Raw genomic sequence first — 12535 nt, forward strand, 5'->3', positions numbered from 1 at the left:
AGGGAGGTTCTGGCCCAACTTGCCCAGAGGCCCTTCCAGCCCAACCAGGTGACGAATTCCAGGCAGGGACCCAGCAGGGAGGGGCTGTCCTGGGTGGCTCCTGCACTCACGGCCACTCTTTGTTTCTGGGATCTAATCGGCAGCGATCTGGAGAGGAAATTCAGGCAGCAACTGGTTGAGCCCATGAGCCCCTCCCAGTCCTGAAGGGAAGGAAGAGAAACAGGCGCCAGCCCCAGCGCCCTTCATTCTGTCCGGGGGAGGCAGTGGCTCTGTTCTCCACACTTTGTTCCTCCCCAGAACCACAGGACCATCAGCCCTGGGAGTATCAAAGGAACCTCACACACTCCACACTCTCTCTCCACAGCTGCTGAGGGAGAGACTGGAGGAGTGCCCACTGGTGAGGTTGGGGGAACAAGTTCATTAAGATGGTGGGGTGCAGGGAGAAAGAGCCCCATACTGAGTAGCCTGAGTCCTAGTTTTAAACCCAGCTGCCAATTTGAGTCAAGACCAAGTGGTCTCGATGCACCACCCTTCCTGGGCTATGGGCAGCAGGGGAGAGGACAGTGCAGTGGGAGGCACACATGGCGGTCCATTTGGCCAATGCCATGCCACGTGACCTGGGACAAAGTCCTTTTCCCTACTTGGGTCTCTAATTCCCCATCTGTGAAAAAGAGCTCATACCGAGCTGGCCAGGTTGCCAGGAGAAGTGGTGTATGAGTGAGCCTGGCTCCCAGGAGGTGGTGAGAAATGTTGAGAATGCCCACGACCCCCTCCGTTCTCCAAGACCTTTAGCCTCTCCTGAGGCCCCTGGACACATCTCCCCGAGTCATCGTTGCTTGGCATGAGTCGGGAGGGCAGCTATGATTCCCCACTTGATATAGAAAAAAACTAAGCTGGGGAGGAGGGGGAAGGAGGGGGTAGCGAAAGGAGGGCAAGTGAGGTGTGTTGCTTAAACCGCCTAGATTCTGTGGTCAGACTAGACCAAGATTCAAATGTGACTCGGCATTCTTAAGTAGATCCTTTCCTCGCCTGCAGATAATAAGCGGCAGAGGGAATTGGGTAAAACACTGTATTGCTACTCTCAGGGTAAAAGGACTGGCCAGGTCCCCAAGGGCTCAGCAGCGCGACCCCACCCATGCCCCGCCCCCTTCCCCACAGCCAATTAGTGGCGGCCTCCCCAGAGCATCAACCTCTGGCCGCTCCTCTCCCATCACAGCCCCTTTCTGGGAGGCTGCCCCATTTGGGAGGAGATTCCCAGGAGTCTCCCCCATCCCTTGGGGAGCAGCTGAGGACCGGGAGGTGCATCCGAGGGCCGAAAAGAGCTCTGAGATTGCGCCTGAGTTCAAGGACCAAGTCTTTCCTTAAACCATTTTACAGATGGGGAAACTCGAGATCCAGAAAAGGGAAACACTCGATCAGGTCACCCCGAGCCAATAGCAGAAGTCCGAAACAGTTTTCTCTGCGAAGATGGGAGTGAAGGTCCGCACAGTCGATGCGGGAGCTGTGGCTGAAGCCCAGCACTAACAGTGCTGACCAGGGAATCCAGACTGCGTGGAAGGCTGTACTCTTCCTTGCCTCAGTTTCCCCCGCACTACCTCGGGGAGGACGGCAGACGAGGCAACTGGTCAAACGCGCACCTGCCAAGACTCTCCCCGCGCCTCCCAAGTCTGATGGAAGTTCCTTTTGCGAGCTACCTCCCAGCCCTTTAAAATCCGGTCCTCCAGCTCGAGCCTCTCGGCGTTCTATTGGAAAGACTCCAGGGTCCTGGTCCATTCTCTAGGATGAACTGCTAAGACTACCGCGGGAGCCTTCCTGGAACTGCTAACTGCGCAGGCGCGAGGGCAGCCCACCCGGAAGGCGGAAGAACCGGGCCCCAACTTGTTGGGTGGGTCGGGGGCGGAGAGTGTGTTAACCAATGACCTGAAGGATCAGGGAGGGCAGGTTTAGGCCCTCCGTTGCTAAGCGCTATTCTAGTGGGAGGTGATTTAAGAAATGGGGTGAAGGGTAGTCCCAATGGCCCTTCACGTCAACATCCTTCGGGCCCGCGGAAGTTAAGCAACCAAGAGGCGGGCCTAGGACCGGAAGCAGGAAGGAGGGCGCAGGAAGCAGGGCGCTGCAGCCAGTCGTACTGTCGGTGCGTGAGTCTGTCGGTTCCGAGGGCAGGATGGAGAAACTGCGGCTTCTGAGCCTCCGCTACCAGGAGTACGTGACTCGCCACCCGGCCGCCACGGCCCAGCTGGAGACGGCAGTGCGGGGCCTCAGTTACCTGCTGGCAGGTGCCACCCTGACCTATCTATGCCCGATCCCTTCGAGGCTCTGACCCCACTAGCCCCGTCCCTTCGGAGTCAGGGTGGTGGTCGCTGTGCTCGAGAAGTTCCTTTCAGGTTCCCACAGGGCATAGGGAGGGGACGTCCAGGGCCCGAAGCCGCAGGCTGAGTCAAACCCTTACCGTCGCCTCCTGTGCCTTCTCCCCAGGTCGCTTCGCGGATTCGCATGAGCTGTCAGAGCTGGGTGAGCGGGGCTCTGGGGAGGGTGGGGGGCGGCGGGGCTTCCGAGAGAGGTGACCACCCGTAGGTTTTCCATTACATCGTCCTGTGCTGTGACTGAATCGGACAGAGGTCCAGCGTTCACCGTCTTGGGCCCTCCATGTCCCCATAGTCGAGAGACAAATCTGGGGACCTTGACTGGTCAGGCGGCTGGCCCAAGCACTTTTCCTGCCTTTGCCCAGTTAATCCCTCCCCTATAGTCTTATGAGGTGGGTACCGCTACCGCTCTCAGTGTCCAGTTAAGGGAACAGAAAGGCAGTGAGGTTAGGGAACGGCTACCGATGATCCCAGAACCAGGATTCAAACCTGGATTTCCCACATTCTAGGATCCCCAGGCTGTAACTGCCTCAGTAGTGTTTGCCCAGGGAGCACTGGAGGTAGTGAACGGTAGAGGTGGAGCAGACTTTCAGGGACGGGCTGCAGAGAACTAAGGCCAGGAGGTGAGACCACACATCTGTGGCTGCTGAGAGCGATGGGCAGTTCTGGGCGGCTGGATGACCAGTGCTGTCCAGCAGGGTTTGTCACGAGATCAAACTATCCTTTCTTGTGCCAACCGCCCCCACGAGGTCATACTGGGGAGTGTGGAGCTCTGAGGAGGTGGGTGGGGAGGCAGGTTGGTTTCCACAGAGTGGTTGGTGGAGCCCAGCAGGTGACAGGTGAGCCCTGCGGCTCTGGAGAGAAGGGGAGGGCCTGGAGGCTGCCACACCAGCCCCTCAAGGCTGCGCTCTACCCCTCAGTGTATTCCGCCTCTAACCTGCTTGTGCTGCTCAATGACGGGATCCTGCGGAAGGAGCTGCGGAAAAAGTTGCCTGTGGTGAGGATTCTGTCAGGAGCCGAGGGCGGGAAGCGTCGGGATTTGGGAGTAAAGTGGTAACAACCAGCCCGCGTGGGTGGCAGGTGTTTTGGTCTCAGAGTATGAGCTTTAAGCCGTCTGGTAAGGCGCAGGGTCGAGCTGTTAGCGTCCCCCTCTCTGAGTTCCAGAGACATAGGGTAGCCTGTCTCCCGTGGAGAACGCAGGCCTACGTGTGCAGCCTTAGGGGAAAATCCGTATCTCCTGTCAGAGGAATCCTCTAGGGGGAGGGCCTGGGATTGGGGCCCCTCCCTGACCTCTTGGCCTGGGGTTCCTGCAGTCGCTGACCCAGCAGAAGCTGCTGACGTGGCTGAGTGTGCTCGAGTGCGTGGAGGTGTTCATGGAGATGGGGGCCGCCAAGGTGTGGGGTGAAGTGGGCCGGTGGCTCGTCATTGCCCTCATCCAGCTGGCCAAGTATGTCGGGACTGAGGAGGGCAGGGCCTGGGTGGGGGCATCTCAGGCCAGCGGTTCGTATGGGGTTCAGCAGAGCACCCCTGACCCCCTGCTGGCTAGCCACCTCCCCCGCAGCCCTGCCATACTCCCAACCTAGGGCTGTCCTACGGATGTTCCTGCTGATCTGGTTCAAGGCTGGCCTCCAGACCTCACCCCCCATCATTCCGCTGGACAGGGAGACCCAGGCACATTCCCCGGGTAAGGTGCTTCCATGCTCTGGAGTGGCCTGGGACACGGGATTAATTTGTGGGTTGAGAACCGGCCACCATGAGTGGAGTGTTGTCTGTTTAAAACGAAATTTTTTTAACGTTGGTTTATTATTGAGAGACAGACACAGAGCATCAGAGCATGAGCAGGGGAGGGGTAGAGAGAGGGGGAGACACAGAATCCCAAGGAGGCTCCAGGCTCTGAGCCGTTAGCACAGAGCCCGACGCGGGGCTCGAACTCACAAACTGCGAGATCGTGACCTGAGCCGAAGTCAGTCGCCCAACGAACTGAGCCACCCAGGCACCCCGAGTGTTGTCTGTTTATGGAGCACATCTGTCCCTATCAGCTCAGTTTGCTCTCGTCACCCTGTATTGTACAGAGGAAAAGAAGAAAGGTTAGGCTAGGGGCAGAATCAGAACTTGAACTCAGGGCTTCTGGCGCCAGAGTCCTCCTTCTTTTTGGTGGGCAGCAGGAACAGGGGACGGCTTGAGTAGGAGACAGAGGTCCTGCCAACCATGTCTTTGGGCCTCGTTCTATCTATCAAGAGGCACAGCTTCATGAGGCAGGGTACCTGGCAGATCTGTCCCTTCAGGGCTTTGGACTCCTCACCGGTTGGCCTCCAGGCCTGACTCTCCTGGCCTTGAGTGGGGACAGCTCTTTGCTTCTCCTTGTGGTCCTACTGAAAGCCACGGACTGAGAAGACATGGTCGTTCTGGTGCTGCGGTCCCCACAATTGTGATTGGGCCGCTTTAGTCCCTGGGAAGCCTGGGTTCTTGGCTGGCTCGCCTGCCACGGGTGATGCTGACCTTTCCCCCAGGCCAGGGAGAATGTTGAGCCGCAGTGCCTGGCTACGGTGTCCTTGCCTCAGCCACGGCCTTAGTACACGCTTATCCGCGCTCATCCGTTCTCCCCTTAGCCCGCGAGCCTTCACTGTGCACCTGTTCTTTGCATGCCCTCCTGGAAACATGTCCCTCTGACAGTACGGCCTTCTGTCTGTCCGTGCTAGATTGTGACCAGAGCCCCGGCAGCCAGGAGCAGTCATACGTTGGGAAGCGGTCAAACCGAGTGGTACGAACCCTCCAGAACAGTAAGTGTAGGATGTAGCTGGACTGGGAACCTCAGTGCTCAGGTCAGCCTGGGCCTGACTGCTCATCTGCCCCCCCTGTGTTCTAGCTCCGTCCCTGCACTCGAGGCACTGGGGAGCCCCCCAGCAGCGGGAGGGACGACAGCAGCGGCAGCACGAGGAGCTGAGTGTCCCCCCCACCCCGCTGGGGCTGCAAGAGACCATCGCAGAGTCCTTGTATATCGCCCGGCCCCTGCTGCACCGTATCCTTAGCACGGGGCTGGCCGGCGCTGCGGGGTGGGCTGGATGGGGAGTGGGCGGGCGGGCCACGCGCTGGAGACGTCCTTGACACCTTGGCCGTCAGTGCTCAGCCTGGGCCTGTGGGGTCAGCGGTCGTGGACGCCCTGGCTCCTGTCTGGTGTCGTGGATGTGACCAGGTGAGCCTGGGCCCTCCTGGGGGCCCCGCTCCCTCTGCCGGGCTCTGGGCTGCAGGCCTGTCCTCACCCGAGCCGTCTGCTTCTCTTGCTGCCCCTGACCGTGTCCCCTCCTGCCCCCAGCCTGAGCCTCCTGAGTGACAGGAAGGGCCTGACCCGGAGGGAGCGGCTGGAGCTGCGGCGCCGGACCATCTTGCTGCTCTACTACCTGCTGCGCTCCCCGTTCTATGACCGCTTCTCCGAGTGAGGACCGGCCACCGCAAGTGGCAAGGCCCACCCTCGGCCGCGTGGAGGGGAGGGCAGCAGGGCACTGGTGTCCCAACCCCCGAGCACGTCTTCTCCCCTCCTCCCTCCGTCCTCCATCCAGAGCGAGCACCCGCTGTGTGCCGTCCTGGGTGCGGCCACTTCCTCATCAGATGCCGGCCCGCCCAGCCCTGCCTCAGAGCCATCAGCCCAAGCGTGCAGGAGTTAAGGGGTGTTAGCACGCCAAGGGCAGGGCCACTGGGATGGTGGCGGGTGTGGGCGCGATGGTTGAGTAGTTTGGATCCCCACTTGTCAGAAGAAGCCTTTGAGATTCAAAGAAGCCGGGCACCTGAAACAGAGCCGCCCAGCTGGCCAGTGGCAGATCCGGGTGCCACCTCCATGCTGTCTCTTAGCCTGCCCCTACCTCGCCCAGCCTCTGTGCCGTCACCTGTGAGCGTCCTCAGCTGGACACAGGGCTCCCTGGCAGCAAGTAGGGGGTGGCTTGGGGCCACGCTCCCCAGGGCCTGCCAGGCGACTGCCCCAGGTCACACTGAGATCCGAGGCCCCTGTACAACGACTGGGGCCATGAGACGGACCGGAGGCTCCCCAGACCCCCTCTGTCTACATCTTAACAAGGAAGACTGAAACAGTAACTAGAATTACATTTAACATTATGGCCCCACAACCTCCGGCTCTGGTTTGGCTTGGTGTGTTTTTGAGGCAACAGGAAGCAGGTTTGGGCCAAACTTAATACCACCTTGGCGAAAATAGCTTGGCCTGGCAATTGCTGTTTTCAGATAAGTTTGGAAGCTCACGAGGTTCTAAAGCCAAGTCGTATTCCTTGCTCTAGAGAAATATTCCAGAGACTTACGTGGACCGTGTGACCTCCCCCCTCCCCCTCCCCCACTCCCAGATGGTCTGCACTTTGCAGAGAAAGCATAGCCCCCCAGGAACCGAGGCATTTTGGGGCAACAGTGACGGCAGAGGGGGCTCCCCAGGCTGCGTGCCTCTAGTGTGGCGTGCATTCCTGCAGAGACCAGACCAGCCTCGCACCCTCACAGCAGTGGCCCAGACTGAGAAAGGTCTAGAAACTTATGCCCAGTATGTAGTAAGCACTTAGTGAGTGCCGGGAATCTTATCACTTCTTTTTCTTTTCTTTCTTTTTTTTTTTTTAAGTGTTTATTTATTCTTGAAGGAGAGAGAGGCAGAACGCAAGCAGGGGAGGGGCAGAGAGAGAGGGAGACACAGAATCCAAAGCAGGCTCCAGGCTTCGAGCTGTCAGCACAGAGCCCGATGCGGGGCTCGAACTCACAAACGGCGAGATCATGACCTGAGCCGAAGTCGGACGTTTAACCGACTGAGCCACCCAGGCGCCCCTTATCATTTCTTATTATCATCCCCAACACCATCGCCTCACCCCAGGTTCTCCTGTGGGGAAGCCCTGTCTCTTAAAAAATAGGGCTTCGGCCCTTGTCCCTTCCTCTGAGTGTGCCCCCCCTCAGACTGCATGCCCCGTTGGGGCCTGGTCACTCTCAGCGTGGGCCTGTGAGGTTTCAGTGTGGCTCAGCTCTTCTGGCTTACTGGGGGCTTCTCAAAGGCAGGGTGGGACTGTCCTTCCCTCTGGGCCATCTCTGTCCCTGCTTGGGGCTCCATGAGTGTTTGTGGGCTCAGGAGAAGGAAGGGCAAGACGAGGGAGAGAGAGGGGTGGGAGGCGGTGTCTGTGGGGTGCTGGGAATATGCCACCCGTCCGCGGCTGAGCTGTGGGCGGCCCAGGCCTGTGGCCCAGAGCTCTCATCCTTTTGTGTCGGGGTCTGCAGGCACCCAGACCCCCTCCTCAGCCTGCGCCTTGTTTATCTTCTCTTTGCAGGGCAAGGATCCACTTCCTTCTCCAGCTACTGACAGACCATGTCCCGGGCGTTGGCCTGGTCGCGAGTAAGTGTGGGATGGTGGGATGGTGATGACTGGGTATCACAGATCTTGTGAGTGGCCCACATCCCTGACTGTTTTCTCTTTATCTCCTTGCAATCTGATTCTTGACAGGAGAGAGAGCCCAGAGGTCGGATTGGGTGGGTGACAGCTCCTGGGCGTGAGCCAGGCTGGCCTGTAGAGCCTCAGGGGTGGCTGGAAGAGGGCGTCCTGTCGTGGGAGGAGCGTCAGGCCACATTGGGCTGTCAGCCTTAGTCCTGCCTCAGCATCCTGGAGCGATGTGACACTGGCTTCTCTGAGTGGGGATTCTATGGCCAGGCTGAAGCCCACTAGACTGGAGCTCGTACCTCAGCAGACAGGCTGTCGCCATCCATAGCTGGACAAGCCATATGGCTTCTCTGAGCCTGAGAATCTTTGTTAAGGGGGACGGGGATCACCGCGATGCTGCCTCCTTATGGGCTGACAGGTGGGAGAGTCAGTTGGGCTCCTGGCTGGGCAGCTGTGGGCAGCTGTATTGGGGCAGCAGTGGCCGAGACAGGCCTCAGGTAGAGCAGAGTCAGGCTGGAGTCTGGCTCTCAGCCCCGAACTCTCTCTCATTGCAGGGCCGCTCATGGATTACTTGCCCACCTGGCAGAAAATTTATTTCTACAGTTGGGGCTGACACACCCCGGGAGCGGGTGCAGGGAGGGGCGGGGTGGCGCGCCCTGCTGCTGGGGGCAGGGGGTGCCTCGGCCCTTCATTCCCCCGGGGCCCCTCTGCTATAATAAAACTGACTCCGGCGGTGTCCGAGCATGTGGCCTCTTCATGCCCACTGCCCAGGGCACCTGGCACTCCCATGTGGCCAGGCCCGGCCCACCGCCCGGCCACCAGGGCACCCCCCTAACATCCTCTCAACCCTTCCCTCTTCGGTGATGGAGCCGCTGCAGCCCGTACCTCGTCACAGGGCCGAGAAGCCTCTGCTGGGACTGGGCCCCGCTCTCCTCCAGCCACAGAAAGCTGGGGTTTAGCCCCATCGCGTATAGGGAGCCGCTTGCTGGCAGCTGCAGAAGTCAACTCCGCTTCCCTGTCACCGGTCCGTGTTGACAACAAACAAGGCCGAACCTGGGCGGTGGATGACATCGGCCCGCGTGTCTGCTGGCCAGAGCCTCTGCGTGTCCCTTCCCTGCAGGACCGTCTTGCTCCCGCTGCCCTTGGCGGTGGCCGCCTGTCAGCCTCTGTGCTGGAGCCTGACAAGTGGTGGGCCCGGCTTGCCGCAGAGGGGCACCTCAAGCCCTGAACCCCCGGTTGGCGGCAGCGGGCTTCTCCCATAGGCCAAGTAGGTCAGCCGCCAGCCGGTACTGGGGCTGATGCTGGGAGCCTGAGAGGCTCTGGGGGAAAGCCGGGTTCGGGTTCAGGGGGTGTGAGCTGGGGTCTCCTCACACTCTCCCTGCCAGCTCCCTCCGGGCCGAGTTTCCCAGGCCCACACTCGCTGCTGGAGAGGGTGCAGGGACCCAGACTGAGCGACTGAAGCCTGGTCTTTGTGCGTGTTCTGTCCCCAGCCTCAGCCTCCGTTTGCCCTGTGAACGGACCATACCCTCCTGCCGCTTTCTAGCCAGATGAACGGCCCTTTAAGTTCTGAAGGTTCCATCTGCACAGGTGTCCACCCTGCCTCACCTCCTCTGACACCCTGGGGGGAGCCACTGTAGGAGGGGCCAGCCTGCCTCTGCTCCCCCCCCCCCCCAGATCCTTCTGGGAAAGGCACACCCAGGTCCTGGGCCGGAAAGTGAAGGGACCAGTCTTCAGGTAGTCACAGCTTGAGGCCCTCGACCTCGTGTTGCGTAGAATGACTGTGGCCAGGCACTTGCCCTGTAGCGGCCCTGGGCCTGGTGCTGTGCATTCCGCAGGGAGTAAGTACAGGTCTCCTTGTCGGCCGGCTCTCAAGGACCGGCGGAGTCACGTGTAAGTGCATGCGGCGTGCCAGGATAGGTGGGCATGTGGACGTGCGAGTCTAGGTCATGAGAGCTAGGTCGGAGGTGGGCGAGTGGGGGATGCTTGCTGCCTAGACTGGCGCCTGCGGAGAGCGCACCGGTCGAGGAGGCCTCCCTTCAAGCAGGCTTTCAAAGCGGTAACGTGTCACAGTCACAACAGTCACAGCCGTGTGAGCCGCTGCTGGGGTGGAAGGGATGGGAGGGCGGGAGCAGAAGGGATGAGCGGGAGGGGAAAGGCAGAGCCAAATCCAGCAAGCCATCGCAGGCCGGGTGAGAAGCTCGGACCTGCCTCCGGAAGGCGGGGGGGGGGGGGGGGGGCGGGGGGGCGGGGTGGGCCACTCTGAACCTCATCCCGGGGGGCACCTGGGTGGCTCGGTTGAGCGACCAACTTCGGCTCTGGTCATGATCTTGCGGTTTGGGAGTCAAGCCCCGCATCAGGCTCACTACTGTCAGTGTGGGCCCACTTCTGACCCCCCCGTTGCCACCCCCCACCCCGCTCTCTCTCAAAAAGAAACTTTTGTTTTTTTTAAGTTTACGTATTTTGAGAGAGAGGACCCGTAGGGGAGGGGCAGAGAGAGGGGTACAGAGTCTGAAGCAGGCCCCGCGCTGACAGCAGAGAGACCGACACGGGGCTCGAACTCACGAACCGTGAGATGGTGAACTGGGCCGAAGTCGGACGCTTCGCTGACTTGAGCCACCCAGGAGCCCCAAAAAAGAAACATTAAAGAAACCCCGAACAGACCCAGTGGCCTGGTGCAGGGGTGCTGGTGGCAGACCGTGCTGGAGGGGGAGCACGGTGACCCTGGCGGCAGAATGGGGCCGGACTAAGGCCGTGGCAGGGCGATGGCAGGGTGTAGGTGGAACCCAGGCATGCCTTGGGACCCGTTGTGGATAGAGGGGAAGACTGGCATCTCAGAGGCAAGGAGTGTGCGCGATGAGGGACTGAGTTGGGCAGTGTCCAGAACCCGTGGTTCCCAGCGGTGGCGAACTGTGGTGAGGACGGAGGGTCCCGGCACAGGTTTGTGAGGGACCGTTGTGTGCAAGATGCAGAAAGGGAGATGACCACGGGGAGCTTAGTGTGTGGGCTCAGCACACGAGGACAGTCTGGACTGAGACACCAGGGCTTGTCAGCCTCGGGGCACTGAGGACCAGGAGCCCAGGCCGTCCCTCTCTGGGCCTTGGGCACCTTGGCAGTTACCGGGGTGGGGCTGGACCCCCAGTAGGTCGCCGTCTTAGAAGCGGCCGGGTTTCCAAAGTGCAGAGCCCCACTCGGCCCTCGGGGTCTGATTCCACGGGTCTGGAGTGGGGCCGGGGGTCTCGTGTTTAAAGTCTCTGAGATTGCGAAGTGAGCCGGGTCTGCGTGGCACTAACGGGGCTGAGCGGGAGTCAAAGAAAGGGCCCCATGGCGGGCTCTCAGCCCGAGAAGAGCCTGTCTGCATGCTGTCACGCTGCATTGGTTCATTCAACACATATTTATTGAACGTCCGCCGGTGGTGGTTGGGGGTCCTGCAGTGAACAAAACCAGTTCCTACCCTTGGCAAGCTTCCGCTCCGGGGCGCAGGTGGCAGGCTTTGCCACCAAACTTGGACCCTCCCTGCCCGGCCTCGGGAGCGGTGGCAGGACCCGTGGAGCCCTGGGGCCACGGCGCTGGAAGCTTTGGGGAACAGTGGGGAGGTCCCTCGGAGCGGGCTCACTGCCAGTGGCATCTCTGAGCAGGTCGAGCGGCCCGCTCTGGCTGGCAGGACAGTCCTGGCATCGCTGAGGGAGAGCAGGTGGGGACGGCCGGGGCTCTGCGTGACCTCCCCGTGTGCCACACGTTGGGCACATACGTAGGTACCTCACCTCACAGGTGAGGAAACTGAGGCCCGCAATTGTGACATGTCCACCTAGCAAGAGGCAAGGCTGGGGTTTGAACCGAGATCAGACTCCAAAGGTTTGTGCCCTGAACTCTTGGGCAGTGACACCGAGCCCTGGAACTAATCCCCTTTGTGAGGTGGCCCTGGGAGTTGGCAGTGGTTCCGTCCTGCTGGGGGAGGGGCAGGCAGAAGCCAGGGTCAGGGACCTGAGGAGATGGTTCTCGCCATGCTGGGGGCTCTGTACCCGAGGGCCGGGCTGAGCCTCTTCCTCCTGGACCTCGTCTTGGCAGCCGCACTCCTCGGCCCCCAGCCACCGAGGTATCTCCCGGGGTCAAAGGGTCAGGGGTCCACAGGGCCGGGGGGCCTGGAAGGTGGGTGGCTCTGCCATGCTGCCTCCCTCTCCCCTCCCCTGAGGACAGGCTGGTGCCATTATGCTGGGCGTCGAGGCTCACCCTGTCCCCTACCCTGGGCCTTGACAGGGGAAGTGGTAGTGGCTTTTGGGGCCAGGGCTGAGCACCCCAACATCTCCCACAGGCCTCAGCGATCTGTTCCTGAAGAACTTTCAGGCCCTCTAGAAATCTCGCAGCCATTTTCCGGCCTGGTGGATGGTAGTATCTTTCAGCCCTGCCCTGCCCCGCCCCTCCCCCACCCCATGCGGGACACATGCCCTAGGGGAGGGGCCCCCCGGGTCCCTCCTCTAGGTCCTCTCATCCGTAACAGCTCTGTTCCGGGGCGGGGGGTTGGGGGGACTTCAGTGGAGTCCTCCTACCACGCACGCCCTCTTCTCTTCTCAGACTATGGGATTCGACCCAAGCACCCCTGGCCACGAGGGCCTCGACCCCTGCTCTCCCAGGCCCAGCAGCGCAAGCGGGACGGGCCAGACATGGCAGAGTATTACTACGACGCACACCTGTGACGGGAGCCCCTTATAAAGCTATTCTGGGCAGCAAAGGCTCGGCCTTTCCTGGGATGGACACCACCTGGGCGAGG

At 60.8% G+C, this 12535-nt stretch overlaps 2 protein-coding genes across 6 annotated transcripts; both read left to right on the plus strand.

The window, feature by feature from the left end:
• The first annotated feature begins 1218 nt into the window (after window positions 1–1218).
• Window positions 1219–8511, plus strand: PEX16 (peroxisomal biogenesis factor 16). 4 transcript variants are annotated; one of them, XM_019412308.2, is made up of 11 exons: window positions 1231–2276; window positions 2476–2511; window positions 3284–3360; window positions 3677–3810; window positions 3947–4047; window positions 4973–5143; window positions 5230–5382; window positions 5484–5556; window positions 5677–5796; window positions 7664–7728; window positions 8325–8511. In XM_019412308.2, exons 1-11 carry the CDS (start codon window positions 2165–2167, stop codon window positions 8381–8383), a joined length of 1101 nt encoding a protein of 366 aa, XP_019267853.1. In that variant the 5' UTR covers window positions 1231–2164; the 3' UTR covers window positions 8384–8511. The 4 variants fall into 4 exon arrangements, with proteins under 4 accessions (XP_019267856.1, XP_019267853.1, XP_019267857.1 ...); XM_019412312.2 differs by having other exon boundaries at window positions 1232–2202; XM_019412309.2 differs by having other exon boundaries at window positions 1248–2276; window positions 5063–5143.
• Window positions 8512–10273: 1762 nt separating this feature from the next.
• Window positions 10274–12497, plus strand: FREY1 (Frey regulator of sperm-oocyte fusion 1). 2 transcript variants are annotated; one of them, XM_019412316.2, is made up of 3 exons: window positions 10285–11863; window positions 12080–12153; window positions 12340–12497. In XM_019412316.2, the coding sequence occupies exons 1-3, from the start codon at window positions 11760–11762 to the stop codon at window positions 12459–12461; spliced, it is 300 nt and encodes a 99-aa protein (XP_019267861.2). In that variant the 5' UTR covers window positions 10285–11759; the 3' UTR covers window positions 12462–12497. The 2 variants fall into 2 exon arrangements, with proteins under 2 accessions (XP_019267860.2, XP_019267861.2); XM_019412315.2 differs by having other exon boundaries at window positions 10274–12153.
• Window positions 12498–12535: the final 38 nt, after the last annotated feature.

The sequence above is a fragment of the Panthera pardus genome, unplaced genomic scaffold (assembly GCF_024362965.1).
Source record: "Panthera pardus isolate Hobbes unplaced genomic scaffold, ASM2436296v1 HiC_scaffold_12, whole genome shotgun sequence".
NCBI classification, from domain to species: domain Eukaryota; kingdom Metazoa; phylum Chordata; class Mammalia; order Carnivora; family Felidae; genus Panthera; species Panthera pardus.